The sequence below is a fragment of the Gossypium hirsutum genome, chromosome A13 (genome assembly GCF_007990345.1).
Source record: "Gossypium hirsutum isolate 1008001.06 chromosome A13, Gossypium_hirsutum_v2.1, whole genome shotgun sequence".
Lineage (NCBI taxonomy): Eukaryota > Viridiplantae > Streptophyta > Magnoliopsida > Malvales > Malvaceae > Gossypium > Gossypium hirsutum.
Genome location: NC_053436.1, coordinates 55,164,403 through 55,188,036, shown reverse-complemented (window position 1 = coordinate 55,188,036; position 23,634 = coordinate 55,164,403). Strand labels below are relative to the sequence as shown.

General features: G+C 33.4%; 1 protein-coding gene across 7 annotated transcripts; it reads left to right on the top strand.

The window, feature by feature from the left end:
* Positions 1 to 18,316: 18,316 nt before the first annotated feature.
* LOC107893862 (glutamate receptor 3.4) lies at positions 18,317 to 23,211 on the top strand. 7 transcript variants are annotated; one of them, XM_016819002.2, is made up of 7 exons: positions 18,317 to 18,405; positions 18,871 to 19,253; positions 19,956 to 21,304; positions 21,390 to 21,667; positions 21,945 to 21,976; positions 22,073 to 22,472; positions 22,588 to 23,211. In XM_016819002.2, the coding sequence occupies exons 2-7, from the start codon at positions 18,947 to 18,949 to the stop codon at positions 22,685 to 22,687; spliced, it is 2,466 nt and encodes an 821-aa protein (XP_016674491.1). In that variant the 5' UTR covers positions 18,317 to 18,405; positions 18,871 to 18,946; the 3' UTR covers positions 22,688 to 23,211. The 7 variants fall into 7 exon arrangements, with proteins under 7 accessions (XP_016674491.1, XP_016674490.1, XP_040940971.1 ...); XM_016819001.2 differs by having other exon boundaries at positions 22,073 to 22,482; XM_041085037.1 differs by having other exon boundaries at positions 18,350 to 18,662.
* Positions 23,212 to 23,634: the final 423 nt, after the last annotated feature.

Here is a 23,634-nt window from a genome sequence, read left to right as displayed (position 1 = left end):
CTGTGGAGTGTTGGGCTGGGTGGGTTGAGCTATTCCCCACATGGAGTGTATGGCTGGTACGGGTGGAGTGCAGTGGTTGGTGGGTTGAGTAGTCTCCCCAAATGGGCTTGCATATGTTATTGATGTTGCATGTATTTTGAAATGGGCCTATGGGCCATACTGTTATCTGAATAAGGGGCTAAGGCCTAGTTTATTGTAATCTGAAAAGGGCTCTGGCCCAGTACCACTGTTACCTGAATGGGCTTAGGCCCAATAGGCTTGAGCTGACTTGGGCTTTGAATGGGTTTTCCTTACACACTGAGTTTCCCCAAACTCACCCCTTTTATTTTCATCCACGTAGGAAATCCCCAACCATAGTGGGCTTGGAACTGTGAGGGAATTCGGAGTGGCCACCCGTTCTGAAAGTTTAATTTTCTTCTGGTGAACTGGACATCCTTTTATTTACGTTTGAAGTTTTTGGGCTTTTAAATGTAATAAGGCCGCTTAATTATTTTTGATGGTTTTAATATGTATTACTAAGATAGGTAATACTTATTTTAACTGTTGAAATTAGATAGCTTTAGGGTGCGTTTTGAAAAACAACAATTGATTTCAAAATAACACGACAACAAGCAAAGCTTCCGCAATGAAAGTATTTTCCAAAATTAATCACTTTTCCTAAAAATGACTTAATCAAATCGGTTTCCTAGAAATATCCATGACGTTAAGGTGTGGCAATGGCGGTATGCATGTCTAGGATTGGATCCGAAGGGAGCTTGGTACTTAAGCAGTCCGATGGACTCACCACCTCTTTTCTGGTTTCCTACCTGGTGTACAGCTTCCATTCACTTTAACCTTTAATGAATTAATCTTTTGAACATCAAGTACAATTTTTTGGACTTAGAATGGAAATTTTTTTTTTACGTTTTTGATGTGGCATGCCGGATCCGGCCATAACTTCTGGGCCAGGTTTGGGGTGCTACAATATATTTACTTTATTTTATTTATTTACTTAACATATATTATAATATATTTATTCTAAATATCTATTAAATATTTAATCATATATATACAAATGTACACCATTAATACCATACAATTGTCATCATTTATTTAATTTATCACACAAAAATCTTATAATTTAATTATTTAACTAACAGTAATATAATTTAATCTAATTATCTATTACTTTAATATTAAGTAAATAAATTATATTATAACAAGTGTACATATATCTATTTATTACAAATGTACCAATATTTTTATTACAATTTGTCATTATTCAATTTGTTTATTATACAAAAATATCATAATTTAATTATTTATCTAATAAATATCTTTTAATAGAATTTAATAATAATAAATATCTATTTACTAATAAAATATTACAAATGTACATACTTAAATTAATACACTTGTATTTTATCTCTATCATACAATTGGCAAAATCATAATTTATTATCAACCAAAAATCTTGTACTAATTATTTAATTATTAAATTCTTTTAATTTGCTAATGATAAATAATAAATAATAAATATCTTATGCTTAATTAATAAGCAAATTAAATATATAATTTACAATTGTATGCTTATTTTTAATTACACATGTGTATCATTATTATCACACATTTGGCTTCATTTTAATTTATTTAATAATAATAATAATAATATTAATAATACTACTACTAATAATAATAATTAAATCTACTTGCAGCCTCAACCATTAAGAATGGTTTATTTGCCATTGTGATCCCCTTTCTTTTTATTAATCTATAATTAAACTTTTACCCTTAATTTAATTTAATCCTTTTCCTAATTACCCTAAATTAAGCTAAATTCATCCAATTAAAACTTAATTAGGCACACTACTAGACTCATAAATATTCCTAATAATTATTTACTAATTCAGTTTACTAAGACGGAGTCCCGATAATTCACTTTTTCGATGCCCGTGAATTTTGGGTCATTACAGATGCTCATAAGAGCTAGTCCAACCGAACACACCAAACAAAGCGTATAACACGAAAGTTTGCAAAAAATGCTAAACCTTAGTTTACTCAGGTAATATGCAAATATCTCCTTCACGATTGTACTCTATCCCGCGTTCAATCCAAATCGAGCATCAAATTTCAATAACATATCTCAAATAACGATTCATTTTCAAAAATGGAATATATATTATCATGTAATACCATTCAACAATTTATATATACGTTAAATTTTAACCGTACGAACTTCCCTAGACTGAATTGTAGTAGTTGTAGAAGTTCAGGGACTATTCTGCTATTTTTCTTTTTTCACGAGTATCTACGGGATCTTGATCTAAAAATATAAAATTCTCTATTATCAGATTACATTTCACATTCCAAGCCATTTTACAATTAATACCTTTTATTTTTCAAATTTACATAATTATCCCAAACTTTTACAATTTTTACAATTTAGTCCTTAACTCGAAATTCATCAGATTAACCGTTTTCCTCAAATAAATATTACATATAAATATACTAGGCCCTTAAATAGTACTTAATAATTATAATTCACTATCAAACCCTAATATTTTGACATTTTCACAATTTAATCCTAAAATCAAAATTTAACAAAAATCTCTTTACAAAATCATTAAACAACAAAATTAAAGCTCCAAATACATGATATTCATAAAAAAAATCAAATATTCAATAATTACAACTCCAAAAATTTTTAACAAAATAAAAAATAGAGGTACGAGCTAACTAGACCTAGTTACAACGATCTCAAAAACATAAAAATTACAAGAAAGGGGTAAGAGAATCACTCACATGCAAGGAGATTAGTTTGACCAATATTCCTAGCTTAGAAAACCATGGACATTCGGTTGACAAGAAGAAAAATGAAGAAGAACACTAATTAATTCTATTTGTTTTATTTTAATTTTAACCTAATTACAATTTTGCCATTAGAATCACATTTATTTATCATTTTAATTCATTTTGCCATCCAACACTATCCATTAGGGACTAATTGTTATATTTTTCCCTCCTTATGTAGTTAATAAGCTATTTAATCATTTAATTGAACTAATTACTAACTTTTGCACCTTTTTCAATTTAGTCCTTTTCTTTAATTAACTATCCAAACGTTAATATTTCCGAACCAAATTTTAATACGACTCTAATGACTTCATAAATATTTTAAAAATAATATTTACGAGTCGACACAACAAAAAATTGTGGTCCCGAACCACTGTTCCGTCACCACTAAAAATCGGGCTATTATAGAGTCAATATTTGCTTCCATTTTGCTTTGCATGCAAAAATCATTAAGGACAATATACGAAGGGTATTAATTAATGAATATTATTATTAAACCATTTTTTTTGAAAAATAAAAGTATACAAAATGAATATACTACATTTAGGGCACCAAATCTAACATCTATACCCCTTTCTATTGGACCTTAGAAATCTATATTTCATATTGGGTATGTGCTTAGTCCTTTTAACTTAGATATTCCTTTTCATGCTCCCCAAGGAAGCATCACTTTTAAAAGTCATATTAAAGGTCGCATCAAATTTGGATTCTTAATTGATTAACTAAGTTGTGAAAATTTTCAAGTCGGGTGAATGATTTTGTTAGGAATAGAGATGAGATGATTTTGAGAGAATTGTTTTAAAATGTGTTTTTTTTTCTTTCTAAAAAAGTAATTATAAAACATAGAAGAGGGGGGAAGGGGATTGACTAACTTAAGTACCCAAACACCATTGTCTCAACATTTTCAATATCGTTGAGATCTATTGCAGTGTATTTATACTCCCTTTTTATTGGACCATAAAAAAATATATTTCATATTGGTATGCATTTAGTTCTTCTAACTTAGATCTTCCTTTTCATGCTCTCTGAAGACGTATCACTTTTAAAAGTTATATTAAAGGTCGCATCCAATTCGGATACTGGAAACTAAAACATATATAGACATTTTCAGCACTTTTTGTTTAGCATTTCTTGCAAATTCCGAATTTTTTAGCATATTCTTGTAATTTTATTACAAAATATCTAATTGGACAAAAATTAAATAAAAATTTATATTTTTAACTATTTATATGCTAAACTTACAAAAATTTTCCAATTTTAAGTAGTTTTATGCAACGGAGGAAAAATTAGTCTTGGAGTCACCTTGAGAAGATCAAATTGCTGAAGCATTTTCAAAGTATTGGTCATACAAGAGATAGATGACTATTATACAGCCATGGACACCCTGAATTATTATTCTTGGACTCTCTAAAAATTCATTTAATCCAATTAAAAATTGGGTTGATGAAATTGTATAGCCTGATGCAAAAGAAGAGTCCCAAAGTGTCTAATTAAGGAGGAAAATATCACAAGACTAGGAGCAGCCTTATAATACCCCTTACCCGTATCCAATGCCAAGACAGAGTTCGAGGTATTATCGAACTTAAATGTAAATAAACATACAAAACCGAGCCATAAAATTTCATTCAATTCAAAATCATCAACATTCAATTACGGTGTCCCTATTATGCGCCTACAGACCCAAAACATACATTGAAAGCGGTTCGGGACTAAATCGAGGACTTTAAGAAATTTTGGGAAAACTTAGAAAATTTTTCATGGAATAGGATCACACGCCCGTGTGGACACAGGGACACGCCCATGTCCTCAGACCGTGTAACTCTCTGTTTATGACGTCAGCAAAAAAAATGAACCACGAGGCCAAGCCACACGCCCGTGTGCTAGGCGGTGTGATGAATTAAATTCTCACGAATTAAGTGCAGACTTCACACGCCTTGGACACACCCCCATGTCTCCAGGTTGTGTCCTTCACATGGCTGAGGCATACGGCCATATCTTTGCCCATGTGACCAATACTTAGGCTATTTTCCAAGCCTTTTGTTACCCTTAATCCCAATCATACTTATACACACCAAAGGCACATAACATAGCATCAATTTAAGGATTAAACATCCTCATTTAAAGCACAATTATAACATTTACATGCTATCATCCATGTGCTCCACATACTCATATTATACCACATCTAAAAACACCAATTCACATTTATTTAGCCTTGTCATTTTGATGACTACTTTTACCTTTATACTAGGATTATCAACTTACCAAATAATCTCAACTTAATCATCAAGCATTCTTATTCAAGCCATTATTATCTTATTACCATATCACATATTAATTCCATGGCTATGACCACTTCGATTGGTCATAATGCATTCATCAAGCACATATGTATATATGCCATGACACTATCCATTCATAGCAAGCAAGCGTGACCACATCACATGAAATCTTAGCATATGCATACACATAACCATATTTCAAGACATTAGTATAGATAAATAGGCTTACAAACCCAAAACCAATATAAGTCACATCTCATGGCTATATACAATGAATCAATATAAGCCGACATCTTTGGCCAAATCATAAGAACACATATCATAATAACTAAGCCTCTATACATGCCACTCACTTGAAAATATTTAAGACTTTCAATACCCCAAATTGATAATTTGATAGTGTGATGCTACCTCTGATGATCACCAACCCCGAGCCGACCTGACAACACTAAAAGAAATAGAAAGGAGGGAGTAAGCTTTAAAGCTTAGTAAGCCCGTATGAAAATAATAAGCATTTAATTTACATGCATTTACCAATTTCATCAAAATGTTCTCATAATTACTAATCAATCGATTATAAAGCTTATTCTTTTTAAATGATATCATAGCTTATCGTGCTTAGGTTTTAGTCAAGCAATCATAACCTCTTCATAAAAGTACATCTCAACACTCGACTAATCATCTCAGCATATGTACTACAAATGCATATTGCTTAAGTGTAATAATGCTTCTCACGTCATATAGCTTGACATTATTCAACAAATCACAAACTTAAAGGATGAACACATTGTGTCTCAAATTACATTAATTTAAAGGTTTTGCACATGTTCAACAATCGGATTTATCACATATTCATACCTCATGAATATAAATCCATACTCACAAGGTTATTATAACCATCATCCTCGCAAGCATACTATCTCATAAACATTCTTACCATATATTCATTACATAATAAGTTCATTGCTCATGAGTTTTGAGTACATACCTATACTACCTCATTTTATAATCAATTACTTTCTCATCTTGGACAAACTTAATGAATTACACCTTGAACTTCCTTTAGAACACTCAGAATACTATCGGATACATTAGAATCTAGCACCTAAGTGCCTCATTTGTAGCCAACGCTACCTCATATCTTATATCACATGTTGCTCGCTTTCGAGCTACTCATGAGTCTGCTCGCATAGGCTGTCAGGTATCCACAACACATGCCGGACTACCCAGCCACCAGTAGAATATACGAGACCAGTGCCCAGACGCCAAAACATGTGTCACATACATCATGAACTCGACCACAACTCAATGAGTTCAGATGTCACAAATATCATGAACTCAAACCACAACTCAATGAGTTCAGATCATATGGTTCCTAGTGACATGTCACTTGTATCCTAACTATTCCTAAGATGGAATCCATATTAAGATTAGGGTTTCAAAAGTTGATAAACCTAGATATCGAACATTAAAAGGTGACATAGTAACAAATGCGTTAGGTGTTTGTACACCTGATATGCATTTTGTTTATGTTCTTCTTGGCTGGGAAGGTTTTGTTGCTGTTGGACGGGTTTTTCGAGATGCCATTAGTAGGAGACATGGACTAAAAGTTCCTCATGGTAAAGTGCAGACTTGGAGGAATTTGAATTAATTTTTAAAATCATATTTTTTTGGGAAAGTTAACCATGATAAATAGTTTTTTTTCTTTTTTATAGGTTGTTATTATCTAGTTGATGCTGGTTACATAAACTGTGAGAGATTTATTGTGTCTTTAGAGGACAAAGATATCATTTGAATGAGTGGCGTCAGGGTTACCAACCAAGTATTCCAAAAGAATTTTTCAATATGAAACATGTTTCAACGTGCAATGTTATTGAAAGATGCTTTGGGTTATTAAAACTTAGATGGGGAATACTTAGGAGTCGATCATTCTATCTTATGAGGGAGCACAATAGAATCATTTTTACATGTTGCTTGCTCCATAATTTTATTCGAACCTATATGATTCTCGATCCAATTGAAGTGGAGTTGGGAGAAGGATTACCTAATAATGTGATAGATGACGATGAACCGAATATCGTGAATATTCATCTATTGGATACATGGGCTACTTAGAGGATGGAATTAGCCAATCAAATATTCTATTTATGGCAAGCATCTAGAAATTAGTTAGATTTATTAAAACATAGTGGAAAGTTAATTTGTTTTTGTTATTTCATGTATCTAGTTTATGAAACTTTGGTGTTGTTTGAATTGTATTTATGTATTGTACTAGACTTATTGAATTACAACTTTAGTTTATTTTCTTTTGATTTGTCATGTGTTATAATTTTATAAAGTGTCAACCTTCTGATTCATAATATTAAACCTAATTTTAATTTGTGTTTTTTCTTAAGATAGTTATGTTAGATTTTTCACAATCAATTGCTTCTTCCCAAAATTCACGAAGAACGAAAAAGAAACGAGTTTCAGAAGAAAATGATGCATTAGTCGCCTATATGGTCGACTTGTACAATGTTAGAACCTATAACATAGATATAAAATTCAAGGCCGATTATTTAAATGAGTTGGAAAAAATGCTAGAAAAATTTTTACCTCGTGCTCTGTTGAAGGCTAAACCTAATCTTGAATCAAAGATTAGGACATTGAAAAGAGATTGGGCAATCGTTTATGACATGCTCAGTGGAAAAGGTAATAGCGACTTTGGTTGGGAGCATAGACAGATGGTTATTGCTGAAGATGTTATGTGGAACTCATATATAAGTGTAAGATTTATTTTTTGTCTTTATTATCTTGTTTTGAACAAACTTATATCTAATGTGGAATTTTTTTATAGAGTCATAAAGTAGCCAGTTAAATTAGACATCGTAGTTTCCCTTATTATGACTAACTTACTTCCATATATGCAAAAGATCGAGCAACTCAGAAAGATGCTCAAGCAGCTACAAATATTGTTGAAGAAATAGATGTTGAGGATGTAGCTACTGCAAATAATCTTAAAGAAGGAAACAATAACCATGGATGAGAATATGATGTTTCCTTGGATGAGATAGATGTCTTGGCTACACAATCGCAACCGTCGAAGCCAAATCAATATTGTGACAGCCCAAAGTTGACCCTAGTCGGGAAGTGGTTTCGGGACCGCTAAACCGAGTCACCGAAATGTTTGAATGTGATACTTATTGCCTAGAATATGTAATTATGAATGTGTGAAAATTTCAAGCTTCAATTTGGTTGATTTCATGTGAATTTAGTCAATAGGACTTATGTGAGAAAATTCTAAAATGTGATAGGTCAATGTGTGAGGACCTATTAGTGCATGTGGACAAAGGGGGGACTTGCATGTCAAATTCCCCCCCTACTAGTAGTGGCCGGCCATGACAAGCATGGTAGACCAAGTTTGATGGCCAAGACATGTCATAGACATGTTTTGTTGGTGCATCATGGGTGGAAAAAAATAAAATAATAGGCATGGAAATTAAATAATGAAAAGGAGTATGATGAATACACAAAAAAAAAGTGTGTAGTTGATTCTTTCCCCCCCATTGCCGTGAGCTAAAGAAAAGAGAGGAGAAGATCTTTGTTCATCCTTTTCTCACCTTCATTTAGCCTAAATTAGAAAGAAAAACAAAGAAAAATTTTTCTCATCCTTTGGTTCATCCTTGGCCAAAAATTTTAAGGAGGAAAGAAGAAGAAAGGTGAAGAGATTCGGCCATGCATGTAGCTAGGCTAAGGTATGTTTGATGATGTTCCATGAGATGCATGCATGTTTTAGTTGTTAGCTTGAGTTCTACCTAGCCCATGGTCTAAATCTTGCTATGTGATGGAAATGGCACTTGACCATGGATGCATCATTCTTGGTTGGTGTTTGATGTTGTGGTGATGAGGCATGAGGATGAGTTAAGATTCGGCCTAGGTGGAGGTTGTGTTAATGCCATTGCATGCAAAATATGAAGCTTGTTAATGATGCATGTGATGATGGCTTGATGATTCTTGAACCTCCTTTTTAGCATTTTTGTGTGAGCACAAATGTGCATTGGTTGCTAAATGGAGAAGAATCGGCTAGCAAGATGTGTGCTAAGGCCGAATGTAACTTTGCATGTTAATGAGCAATGCATGTGTTAAATTGATGAAAAGGGGGAGGATGCTTTACTAGTGTGTATATGTGTGTATTAAGTGTTGAAATCGACCCCAAAAATAGACATGCATATTCGGCCAAGGGGAAAGAAATTAGCTAATATGTTGTGTTGATGCATGATTTTTGCATGTATGAGACTTTAATGTCTAATGTATAAATATGGGCTAAGTGCCTTGTGTTCATCTTTTTGATGCCTAAATGATGAAATCAATTTATTTGTTTAATTAAGCTCAAGAGCAAAGGGGAAATAAATCCGATAAAGGGAAGGAAAAAGTGGTTGAATAGCTAGCGGAATCGTTCGACAACACCCGAGGTAAGTTCTTGAGTAAGAGAGCTTAAATTACGATGTGATTAAATCATGCTCTATGTGTGGCTATTGAGCCGAATGTGCAAGGACGATATGTGCCTTGTGTTTGAGTTTCGCAAATGAAAATGAAATATGAATGTGCCATGAATTATTGTTAGATGTGCATGATTAATTGAATGCTGTCCGGGCTAAGTCCCGAAGGCTTTGTGCTAAGTGAATATACCCGGACTAAGATCCGAAGGCATTTGTGCGAGATACAAATTCCGGGTTAAGCCCCGAAGGCCTTTGTGCGAGATACTAAATCCGGGTTAAGTCCCGAAGGCATTCGTGCGAGTTATTAAATCTGGGTTATGTCCCGAAGGCATTGTGTGAGTTACTAAAACCGGGCTATGTCCCGAAGGCATTTGAACGAGGAGCTATATCCGGTTAAATCCCGAAGGTACGTGATTTGGTAATGAATGAGCTTGCTGTAAAATTCCAGCGAATACTCGAAAAACATCCCAATATGGGGATATGTTACGTATGTGTTGAATTTAATCGAGCCCTTACAAATAAATGTTCGCTCAGTTGATAAACGAGCTACCGGCCTTCGGCTAAGTTAGTCTATTGTGTATGTACATAAGGGTTGTTAATGTTGTGAAGCAAGTGTGATATCGGTAAATTGCGTATTATGAAATATTCCGTTTAGCTAAATGTGTGTTATTCTTTGTTTATGCTGGAATTCCTTGCTCAAAACTTACTAAGCATAAATTGCTTACTCGTTACACTGCTCCTCTGTTTTATAGATTTTTGGTTCTCCAGCTATCGGACTCGGGATCTTGAAGTCGAAGTCGCCCACACTATCAAAGGCTCTTTTGGGTACTATTTTGGTTGAATTTTGATATGGCATGTATAGGACTACCCATTGTTGTTTTTCGAGTACTTTATGAAATGTATAAGTGTACAGCCATGCGAAAATGGCTTGTAGAAGTGGAGTATGGCATTAGACCATTCGTGTTTATGAATGTATAGATGGTTTCATGATGTAACTATAGTTGGAATGGAAGTGTTGAGCAAATGATCAGCCATTGGAATGGCTAAGTATGATCATATGTGGGCATATGTATGACAAGGCCCTAGTTGGTCCATGAAACCCCGAAAATAGGTAAGGTTTACTTTGAAAACAGAGGCTGACAGCAGCAGTGGTGTGGATTGGAAAAATCACAAGAATTCGTAGGAGTGGAATTAAATAGTGAATAAATTATGTAATCGAACCTTGATGAATCTACTTTCATATGAAAGTAATGAAACAATCATATGAACAGTACAGTAAGAGATATTCAGGTTCTTGTGGAACAGGGCCAGAACAGTTTCTGGATTCCCTGTTCCGACTTTGGAAATTCACTATAAATTGACCAGAGATAATTAGGGGTCATACCATATATGTATGGATTCCTCTCTGAGTCTAGTTTCCATAGAAACAAACGGCATCAGTATTGAAGCTCTGTGCAGAGAGATATCCAAGTCGTAATGGGAAAAGGTCAGTGTAGTCGACCCCTGTAACATGGGAGACTTTGACTAATAAACTGTACTAATTGGCCCGACCAAAAATTCTAGAAAAAAATAAATAAGTGGGGACATGAGTCTAGTTTCAGGGAAAAATCACAAAACTGATTTTCGAGTTGTGAAACTCAAGATATGATTTTTGAAGCGACTAGTACTCAGACTGGGCAGTGTCTGGGAAAATTTTTCAAAGTTTGTTAACATCTCGTGTCCGACTCCGGTGTCGGTCTCGGGTTCGGGGTGTTACAAATATGGTTCCACATTTTCAAGGAAGAAAAATAAAGATTTCTAATGGAAGTGAAGAAATTTCTACTTCGATTACTGATGCTGCCATGTTATTGGCCTTGAATTAAGTAGGAGCATTCCCTCCGAGAAAGTGCTTCAAGAAAGTGCTCAAAAATTATATCCGGCCTTATGTGAAGTAGAAGGATTAACTGAGGATGAGCACTATTGTACGTTGAGCAAAATTTTAGACCATCCAATGCAAATGCTTATTTTCTTTAGTCTACCCTTTTCTACACGATTGGAATGGGTGAGAAGATTTCTTTCTGACCATTGAAAATCATAGTTGTGTTGGTGATATTTTGGTAACTTTTTTATAATGTAATATTTGGATGGTATAATGACATGATAGAATGCTACAGACTGTTGTAACTTTTTGATGTTGTAAAATTTAACATATAGATTATGACATATAAGCTAATGGCATCATGTAACTTTTTGTTAATGTATGAACATTATGTTTGGATGTAAAATATAATTCTCAAGCTATTTATTACTTCTAATATCTTGCCTTTTAGTTTAGAAGATAATTAAATTATTTGTTTTGCTAATGATATTTTAGCATATTAAATATGCATTGCAGTTTAAAAATAATAAAGTAGGTTATATAATATTTTTATAATATTATATATTATGATTTTTATTAATTCATATCTTAATAATAATTATATTAAGAATGTTATTAAATTATATATTATTTTATTAAATTTTATTTAATGATAATTATGTTAAAATATGATTATATTATTTATTTTTATTTTTATTAAATTATATTTAATAATAATCTTATCAAAATTTAATAACAATAACAATAATCATCTACGAAAAAAAATTCTGCTAATGGTACTTTGATCTTTAAGCCTTTTTCCTTGTGCTAGTACAACATCTATTCAATTCAACCAAACACAAGAATACTATTACAAATCTATTCCATTGCATTGAACTAAATAATTAAATTATTAATTACAGCTCCATTTTATTACAACTCTGTTCCAATACACATCTATTCCATTCACTCCAACTAAACGTGGTGTAAGTTGTGAAAAGTTTTCAAGTCACACAAATGATTTTGTGAGGAATAAGGATGAGATGATCTTGAGAGAATTGTTGTAGAATGTGTTTTTTTTCTTTTTAACAAAGGAACTGTTGAACTCGAAAGAGAGAGAAAGGGGACTAACGAAAATAGAGATGAGCGTGAAAGGGGCTCAATAATCCATTTTCTTTTTATAAGGGCTAAAATAATTTATTTTAACTTTTTGACCCCATATTGTAGGGTGGATCTTGAAAGATATGAAAGATCTCCCTCCAAGCCGTACATACGACTTTCATCGAAACGGTTTTCCATAGAACTCCATATGTATCTATGAGATCGAGAATGGAATTTGTTTACTCACTTTAAATTAAGTATCCATTTCCCTCCCTTTCCTACTAGGATTGGAAATCCTATTTTTTACATATCCATACGATTGATGTGACATCCCGATATAGAGCTTAGTCGGAACAGTGGTTTTGGGACCACAAATCTGACATTGAACTATTTATTTTATGGTTATTATAAGGTCTAGAATATGAGAATATGGATGTGCTAAAGTTTCATGAAGAAATTCTATGAGTAAGGTGTCCAATTGAAAAATAAGGACCAAATTGAATAAATTTTAAAACTTGGATTCTAGAAGAAATTTGTGTGAAATTGCTTTAGATTATTAATTAAAAGGTAAAGAGCAATTTTCCCAATTTCTAAGTTTTTGGACAAAAATGGGCTTGTATGGATGAAATTTCAAAGAAAGGGCTTGAAGGCATTTTGGTCATTTGGCTAATTAATGAAATAAAATGGGAAAAATAAGCCAAAAATCAGCCATTCTTCTCCCTCTTCCAGCTTCCAGCCGAAATCCTGAAGCTCCCCATAGCTAGGTTTTTCAACATTTTCAAGCTCAATAGTAAGTGTTCCCTAGCCTTGTTTTTAATGTTCTTCGTATTTTTGAAATCCCGGTAACTTACTCTCTATTTCTACCCATATTTCATGCTAGGGTTCATGTTTAGAAATTTACCTATGCATGAGTTACTTGTATTTTGATGGTTTATGGAGGAATATGAAAGTTTAAAAGATGGTAAACAACTTTTACTAAGTGATTTTTCATGAAAATGGCTTTAGGGACCATTTTGTAAAAGTTGTAAAAATGGGTAGAAAGACGAGAAATAATGGAAAAATTTGGGCTGCAATTAGAGGAAAAAGCATTCGACTAGGCTTGGGTAAGGTAGAAATTGCATGCATTTCCTTATACGAGCCTAGGGACTAAATCGTAAAAAATGTGAAAGGTTAGGGGCAAAACGATCATTTAGACCGGGGGTGAAATTTAGACTCGAATATTATAATGTTCGGTGTTAATGATTCATTTTTATTGTTATAGACCCTGAGGAACAAATTTCAGAGGTCGCTCGAGAAAAACGAAAGGTTTCGAAATAACCGAAACACGATACTGAAACGAGTACCAGGTAAGTTTGAATAACTAAAAGTAAACCCATAATATGCTTAATTTCATGATTTATGAATGTATGATATTTGCATCTGATGATGGCATGAAAATCCATGAAATGCATCCTTAATAATGACTTGTTGATAAATGTCCCGGTTGAGGTTAGAAAGGGAAATTTGATGGATAAATCATGATTTACATGTGACTTGAGATCTTGCATGTGTTGCAGAAAGAATTTAGCCCTGACCGGTAATCCGTTGATCTGAATATAGAAAGGATCTAGCCCAGACGGGTGTTCTTTGAGTGATCTAGCCTCTCGAAGAATATGAGTGCATTGTGGATTTAGCCCGGACGGGTAATCTGATTAGGGTCTGAATTTAGCTTGGACTGGTAATTCAGATTTGAGCTCATTAAGGGTGATTATCGCTATAAAGGATTTAGCCTGGACTGGTAATCTCGACATCACCTTATGAGTTTATATTACGGGGGATTTAGCTTGGACTGGTAATCCCGCAGTAAGATGTGAGGTTCGCGAGAGTGCATACATGAAATGATCACTTTTATGATTTGACGGTAAATGGATAATCCATCGAGATTTTTGAGAAATTTAACGGGATAATATGAGATATGTATAAATGGAAATGTTGAATGATGAGCTCATTTAAGATTAATTACATGATGTATTGTTAAGTGACTAACTTGTTGATTTAGTGCATGTGATAGGGAAACCATTCCATTCTTGTTGATTTTATTGCCTAATATGGTTGTATGCTAATTAATCGGTAAGTTTACTTTCCAGTTATTTAGGCTTACTAAGCACGTAAATGCTTACCCTTCTCTTTTCCCTGTCTTACAGAGCTCGAGAACTCGTAAAGATTGGAAGACAGTTGGAGAGTCAACACACTATCAAATAGTCCAGCTTTAGTATATAAACACTTTTATTTTGTTCAATGGAATGTATAGGGTTTTTGTTTATTTTGTTATATGTGTCATTTGATTTTCCAAAATGGAGGCATGTAAAGGTATACATATCTATTTGTATATGGCCATGGGAATTGGCTCATTTTGATGTAGGCTATGACTTACAAATTTATGCATGCTTATGCTCAATTGTTCTAGTGAGGATCAAGTGTGATATCTCACATTTAGTCACATATAATGTGACCAAATCATACGGATGGCTTGGCCATGATTGGCAATGAATTATAATAATGAGCCAATCTTAAAAGTGTCATAAGGCATAAAAATCCTTAATACAAGGGAAATAACCTTGCATGTGTAAAACTGATGAAATGAGGTTTACATGTAATGAGGTTTATCAAGGTCATTTAAGTGTATGATCAAGCCTTGTTATGCATTATGGAAATCTATAAGTGAGAGTGAATGATAGAGGGTGACCAAAAGCTTGGAAAATAGCCTAACAAGGTCCACACGGGTAGACACATGGGTATGTGTCTAGGCCGTGTGTGACATACGAATTGCCCTATAGGCGTGTGGTATGGCCTTGTGTCCCCTGCACCTAAAATTTTGAAGTCAGAATGCATGGTAGTAAACACACGGGCAGAGACATGGCTATGTGTCTCAGCCGTGTAGAGGGCACGGCCTAGCACACGGGCGTGTGCCTTGACCATGTGCCCCTAAATGCATGCTGACATCATAAACAGAATGCTCGAGTTTTTGGACATGGGTGACCACACGGACGTGTCTAGGCCGTGTGAAGGACACGGGCCAGGGACACGGGCGTGTGCTTGGCCGTGTGAAAACCCCTGTAGGTTCGAAATAGAAAATAAATTCCATTAATCCCACACGAGTAGGGGACACGAGCGTGTCCCAATAGCACACGGGCGTGTGCATTACCTCCACACGGGCGTGTGAGGCTTTACCTAGAAAATTTTTTATAAACTTTTGCAAGTTCTCGGTTTAGTCCCGGATCGTTTCAATATGTGTTTAGGAACTTGTAGGCCCATAATAGGGACATTAATATGTAATTTGATTGGTTTTTTTGGGGGGATGAAATTTTATAATCCGTATTTCTCGAAAATTTTCGAGTACATGTCTGGTAACGCCTCGTATCCGATCCCGGTCTCAGGTACGGGTAAGGGGTGTCTAGGCTTCCTACGACCACCTTCTTTCTCAGCATCGTTGAGTATTGCATTAAAGTCACCAGCCACAATTCACCCTTCATTGACCTTACTCTTCACCCTCCGAGTTCTCTCCAACTCCTAATGAAGGAGCCAAGGGTCAAACCTAGATAAATTTATTAATGGAATCATGTTATAAAACAATCACAGGGTAAAAGACACTCATATCCCTTCAGTTTTAGAGTTAATGTAACTTATATCTACATATTAAGTAAAATTTAAATGAAAAGATAATTACACCATTATTATTATTATTTATATATATTTTCTACGTCGTTTATTCATTTTTACAGTTTTAATTACAAAATAATGGAAATTTAATTATATATTGAAATTCTATAACATAATATATATATTAAAAATATATTTAATCTCAATTAAAATTAATATTTAACTTAGTTATATATTAGATGATTTCATTAAATTATAACGTGAAGTTAATTTGTTATTATTATTTAGAAGGTTTTAATGGGAAAAAATTGATTAAGATATAAAAGTATAATGATAAAAGAAAAAAAAATTCATCTGAAGATAACTTGTATTTGCATAAAAATATATTTAAAAGAAAAAAAAGACAAGAACGAAATATTATTATCTTGATAATTAAAAATAAAAAAAATTAGAGGCAATTAAAAAAATTTTATGGAAGGAAAGAAATGTAAGATAAGTCCATTTCAACAGATGATATGATGGTTAAAAACAATCTGAATAAAACAAATTTCTAGAAAATTTTGAAGCCCATATTCAGAGCATCTAATCCCAATTTGATGGGATTTAATTGCAGCCACCAAGACGGTGTAGTAGGTTGATGTGAACAAGTGAACATAATGGTACTTTATCTATACCACTTGCTAATTATAATTAGGTTTAATACACACTTAACCCCATTTTCACTATGATTCTTAATTTTTTTTTTACTTATCAAATATTTTTAGTTTATTCTCTAATGTTTTCGATTCAATTCTTAAGACTTTAAAAGAACCAATTGAAATATTTAGTCAATCATAAATTGCCATATGACATACGCTCACTTCATAATGATATTATCATCTATAAAAACTTAAAAGAATTTAAAAATATAAAAAATTATCAAAAATAAATATAAATAATAGTTTAAATTTTTTAAAATAAAATATTTTAGTATTTTTAAAACATTGTAAAAATAATAAAAACTATAAAAAATTATAAAATTATTAGAAATTGTAAGGTATTATAAAAAAATTAGAAAAATTATTAGAAAAAGTAAATATTGTAAAAAAATTATTCAAAATTTTAAAAAATAGTAAAAAGATTTGTTGTATCTTGAAAAAAGAATTATAGATATTAAAAATATTACAAATGATATAAAAATTGTATATAGTAATTCAATTAATTTTATAAAAATTATATTCTAAAAGTATTTTAATAAAAATTGAATAATTTTTTACATCAAATTTTAAATATTTTATCAATGTTACCGGTGGCTTGTTTATTTGACTTAATTCATTATTTAAGTTATGGAGTAGACTTCTTTTATTAATCATCATGTACATGCTCTTTTTATTTTGTACTAAAATTCTTTAAAATGGTTAAACACTCGACAATAGTGGTGAACTTAAAAAAAAATGATGACATATTAGGATATTTATGAGTATTTAATTTGCAATTGTGATAATACATATTACGGATTTAAAATTAAGACAACAAATATGTGCTTGTTAACATTTAGGTATCCTCTTCACTTACTTTAAAAAAAATATTTTTGAAATATTAGTATAGAAACAAATATTTTGTATTGAGACGATAAAAAACACTTAGAATAATTATAAAAAAAAAACATTGCTTTTAGAATAAAAATTTATCCAATTTTATCATATAAAAATATCTACCAATTATAAATTCCAATAAATTGAATAATAAAATAATTATTTTAGGTAGTATCCTTTTAAGAGAATCATCTCATGTTCAATCTCTACTAAATGTGATCTATAATATTTTTCTTCAAGGTACTATTCTTCTATTTAAGGGTTAGAGAGTGGTTATAGATAATTTTAATCATTGTATTAAAAAAATAAATATGATAAGAATCGATTATGAGATTAATATTTAAAAGAAAAAAAAAACTAAATTAGAACGTCTAATAATATTAAGGACTAAAGTGAGCAGAAAAAAAACTTAAAAAACAAAATTGTAGAAAACTGTATATTTTATGCGGTAAAGTGTGCATTAACTCATGTTAAGTTACTTAATATAAACAAAATTTATCAATTATAATTAATTATATTTTAATATTTAAAATAAGAAATTGAAAAAAATCACATATTTTGTTTATTTAAATTGCTTTATATATTCTCGTATTTTAAAAAAAAAATCTAAAAAGAGAATGATTCTTTGCTTAAGCCATGTAAGACTGTTGGTGAAGCTCTGAGTATGTGAACGGTCATAGTATTCTTCAATCTTTAACTCAGAACTCAAACTTCCTTTCTCTTTTTAATATTGTTTATTGGCTAACATGTGTTTTTTACTTACACATATTTAAATTCCCGTTACTGTTTTCCTTTTCATCCTCCACAAACACAAAGCCAATATTAAATTTATATTAAGCCCAAGCTTTCTTCTTTTGAGTATGCTTTGGGTTTATTAATTTTATTTTTCTTCTCATGCCATATGTGGATTTTGGACCCTGTAAGTGTTAAAAAGCTTGAATTTTTTAGTTGGATTCTTTTTTGGTTTGTCACTTCGGAGTCTAGAAAAAAATAAAATCTTTTTCTTGTTCCACTGTTCTTTTCACCTGTCTTTTTTATTGATAATTTATGTAAGAACCTTATCTTGGTTTTCATCCTTAGGATTGCATGGATTTCTTATGGATTTCTGTAAAAACCTTTGGTGGCAGGTGGTGTTGTTTGGTATCTTGAACTCATTAGAATTTGAGGCAGAAAAATAGGTTGTCTGGCTGGTCTTGGAGAAACATGAAAGAGGTTTTGCTGATTTCAGGATTCATGAAAAGAACTTTGGTTTTGTTGAGCCTTTGGTTCTTCATATGGTTCCCTCTGGAAGCTTTTTGTAGTACTGGTAATACATCATCTTCTTCGAATCCAAAGGTTATAAATATTGGAGCTCTTTTCACTTTGAATTCGGTCATTGGGGGAGCAACAAAGCCTGCACTTCTAGCTGCCATTGATGATGTCAACTCTAATCCAAACATTCTTAATGGGATAGAATTGAAACTCATTTTGCGGGATACAAATTGCAGTGGGTTTATTGGAACCATGGAAGGTATTTTTTTTTCTTCTACCCTGCAATTTTAATTGATCTTCATATACTCTTTTATCTGTTTACATTGCTGGATTGAGTGTATCATTCAAGGGATTAAACTTAACTGTTTTTAGATAGAAAATAAGTATGTTCTAAGAGAGAAACTGATGAATGATGATAATGAATTGAAATCAATAGCTCTTTCTTTGTGTTGGGTATCTCTTTCTGCTATTGCTTTTGGCATATATCAGTATAGTATAGGGTTGTTTAAAATGCCTGGTATTGATCGCAATAGAAGGGAAAGGCATTGATTGTTTGAGTAGTTCATTATTCTTACTGTTACTATGTTGCAATTCTGCAGTTGGATTTTGTGCCTTCAAAATGTTTGATATAAGTTGTGGCTATTGTAACTTTGAAATCTATATGGTGGCACTGTAAGTGATTACATCAGAAACCTGCTCACCTGGCAGAGCTTAAAACTGGGAACAGAAGTTATTAAACTCAGAATCTAGATTGGCCATGATCTTCCAATCCGATTGCTTTCCTTTTTATTTGGATTATATGTGCATTGTTCTATATAGAACTTTCCTGCAATATAGAGTAGCTGAAGAATACTAGAATCCTTTAGGATTAGATGTGCGTTACTTCTGTTGTCCTTCCTTTTCTGATCTCTCTAAAAAGAGTGGAAACATTAAAGCTAATATGCTGTCCTTGTTTATGTAGCTTTGCAGCTGATGGAAAGTGATATTGTTGTGGCAATTGGTCCGCAATCTTCCGGGATAGCTCATGTCATCTCCCATGTTGTTAATGAGCTTCATGTCCCTCTTCTCTCATTTGGGGCAACAGATCCCACTCTTGCTTCCCTGCAGTTCCCGTATTTCCTCCGTACTACACACAGTGACTACTTCCAGATGTATGCGATCGCTGATGTTTTAGACTATTACGGCTGGAGGGAGGTCATAGCAATATTTGTGGATGATGATTATGGAAGAAATGGGATTTCTGTTTTGGGTGATTCCTTGGCAAAGAAACGCGCCAAGATTTCTTACAAGGCTTCCTTTAGCCCTGAAGACCCCGAAAGTAAGATCAATGACTTGCTAGTTGAGGTAAACCTGATGGAGTCACGAGTTTTCGTTGTTCATGCTAATCCCGACACTGGTTTGAATATCTTTTCTGTTGCTAAGAGACTTAATATGATGAGTGGTGGTTATGTTTGGATTGCTACAGATTGGCTTCCTTCATATTTAGATTCGAGGGAAGCAGTTGATCCCAGTACAATGAATATCTTGCAAGGGGTTGTTGCTCTCCGTCGTTACACCCCGGATACTAATCTCAAAAAGAGGTTTATTTCTAGATGGAAAAACCTAAAAGATAAGGGGAGTACGGGTCCTGGAGGATTCAATTCATATGCACTTTATGCTTATGATTCGGTTTGGCTGGCTGCACATGCCCTTGAAGTTTTTCTCAGTGAAGGTGGAAATTTGTCTTTCTCTAATGACCCGAAATTGAGCGATACAAATGGCACTGCACTACACCTTTCGTCGCTTCGTGTGTTTAACGGAGGCCAACAACTTCTCCAGACACTTCTTCGGATGAACTTATCCGGTCTAAGTGGTCAGATTCAATTTAATCAACAAAGAGATTTAATTCATCCAGCATTTGATGTTCTTAACATTGTTGGAACTGGGACTCATAGAATTGGTTATTGGTCAAATTACTCGCATCTCTCTATTGTCCCTCCAGAGAGCTTATATACAAAGCCTCCCAATATCTCATCCGGCAGTCAACATCTTTATGGTGTAAAATGGCCTGGTGAAACTTCTAAAGTGCCGAGAGGATGGGTATTCCCTAACAATGGACAGCCGTTACGAATTGCTGTGCCCAACCGTGTAGGTTACAAAGAGTTTGTGTCAAAAGACAATAGTCCCCAAGGTGTAAAAGGATACTGCATCGATGTCTTTGAAGCTGCAATAAACTTGCTCCCATATGCTGTCCCTCATACGTATATGTTATTCGGAGATGGTAAAAGAAATCCTAACTATGACGAAATTGTTAGCCAGGTTGCCCAAAATGTGAGTAACTTAGCTGGTATTGCATGATCTGATTTCAGTTCCTTAGGTGCCAGTAATTATGCTGACTTGCTCCTTTCCTCTTCAGAAATACGATGCAGCAGTTGGAGATATTACAATTGTTATGAACAGGATGAAAATTGTAGATTTTACTCAGCCTTACATGGAATCTGGACTCGTTGTTGTTGCGCTGGTCAAAGAGGCAAAGTCGAGTCCATGGGCATTTCTCAAGCCATTTACTAAAGAGATGTGGTTTGTCACTGCTGCATTTTTTCTTTTTGTGGGAGCTGTAGTGTGGATTCTTGAGCACCGGATAAATCACGAATTCCGTGGTCCTCCCCGACAACAGCTTATAACTATTTTTTGGTTAGTCCTCTTTTTAATAGATTGGCTGCTATATGTCTAACTGCTAGAAAATGGATGCACGGATTAGATCTAATCCATAAAGTACAGTGTCCTTGAAAACCATAATCTTATAGAGCAGAATTTTACGAGAGTTGGCATTTTTCTGTATCATACATCATGGTCACATTACATGTTGGCTGAGGCTGTGAACTGCATGGTCCATACAATTAGAGATCCCTTCTATTAACTTGACAAACTTTACAATGATTATATTGATAATTATTTTTCATAATTCCAGGTTTAGCTTCTCAACAATGTTTTTCTCGCACAGTAAGTAAAATCATTATAGTCATCTATGGTGTTTATGTTATCATACGAATCTGTGCCAAAAACTCGTAAACCACTTCTTGCTTTAACTTGGTGCAGGAGAAAACACGGTGAGCACTTTGGGACGTTTGGTGCTGATCATATGGCTGTTTGTCGTTCTGATTATCAATTCAAGCTACACGGCTAGCTTGACATCAATACTTACTGTGCAACAGCTGACATCGGGGATTCAAGGGATTGATAGCTTGATCTCAAGTTCCGAACCTATTGGAATTCAAGAAGGTTCATTTGCATTGAACTATTTGGTTGACGAGCTCAATATAGCAATGTCTAGGATAGTTAAGTTGAAGGATCCGGAAGCATATCTTAGAGCCCTTAATCTTGGACCAAAGGCGGGTGGTGTAGCTGCCATTGTCGACAAACTTCCTTACATTGAGCTCTTCTTAACCAGCACCAATTGCTTATATCGGACTGTTGGGCAAGAATTTACAAAAAGCGGGTTGGGCTTCGTAAGCTTCAACATTAAACTTTTCGTTATTTTCTTGAGTTACAAATCACTGAGCTACAATACAGCAAACATATGTATTTCTCATTTTCGTTTTTCATGGTGCCAGGCTTTTCAAAGGGACTCTCCTCTTGCAGTCGATCTTTCAACTGCTATCCTTCAACTCTTGGAAAGCGGTGAGCTCCAAAAATTCCATAATAAGTGGCTAACACACACTGAGTGCTCGATTCAAATCAATCAAGAAGAAGAAAATAAGCTCTCCCTAAGTAGCTTTTGGGGCCTGTTCCTCATTTGCGGCATTGCTTGTGTGTTGGCTCTTACATTGTTCTGCTATAGAGTCTTCACTCAGTACCGTAGATTTAGCCCCGAAGACGAGGAAGCAGAGGTTGAGGAGATCGAGCCTTCGAGATTGTCTCGGCGTTCCATCCTATCTACTAGCTTTAATAACATAATGGACTTTGTAGATAGGAAAGAAACAGAGATTAAAGAGATTCTAAAGAGAAAGAACATCAATGAAAGCAAACAGACCAGCCATAACTCTAATGGACAGGCAAGTTCACCCACATAAAAGAGAAACATGTTCTTCACGTCTGTTGGAAGATATTCAAATCTTTCTCTGTTGAAAATAGACTGAAAATGCAAATGCAAATTCATATATCCAAATGTATCTGATGCTGATCAATCTCTTTGAGGTGAAACAATAGTGGCCTAATTTTATGTTCTGTTAGGTTAATTTCTAAAATTACAGATGTCTTATGATGGACCTTAATTGATCTGGCGGCTAATGATTGGTCAGATTTGAATCAACAGGGGAACAATGGTAGATTTTTATTTGGGCAACACCTTTTGAAAGTAGTTCAAATAGATTTTTTTTTACGACTTTTAAGATTAACAAACCTCCTTTCTTTTTACAATTCATTAAAGGGAAGTTTAACTAAATAAATTTTAATATATACTAGTAATATTATAATAGTGTGTGTATGGAAATCAAATATTTAGAACATATGGTTTTAAAAATAACATCCAATAAACAATGAAATATATAGTTAGAAATAATAACATGTATGAAATTAAAATAGAACAAATTAGTCTAAATTCTAAGTGAAAATAAATTTAAATAGATAAATACATGTGATTGAGAATATTATTGTTTTCC

Bases quoted from the DNA above. Each gene is read 5' to 3' on its own strand.
- LOC107893862 (XM_016819001.2), top strand. From the start codon at position 18,947: ATGAAAGAGGTTTTGCTGATTTCAGGATTCATGAAAAGAACTTTGGTT. The intron at 19,254-19,955 runs GTATTTTTTTTT...TTGTTTATGTAG, and splicing joins GTTTATTGGAACCATGGAAG to CTTTGCAGCTGATGGAAAGT. The intron at 21,668-21,944 runs GTTAGTCCTCTT...TCATAATTCCAG, and splicing joins CAGCTTATAACTATTTTTTG to GTTTAGCTTCTCAACAATGT.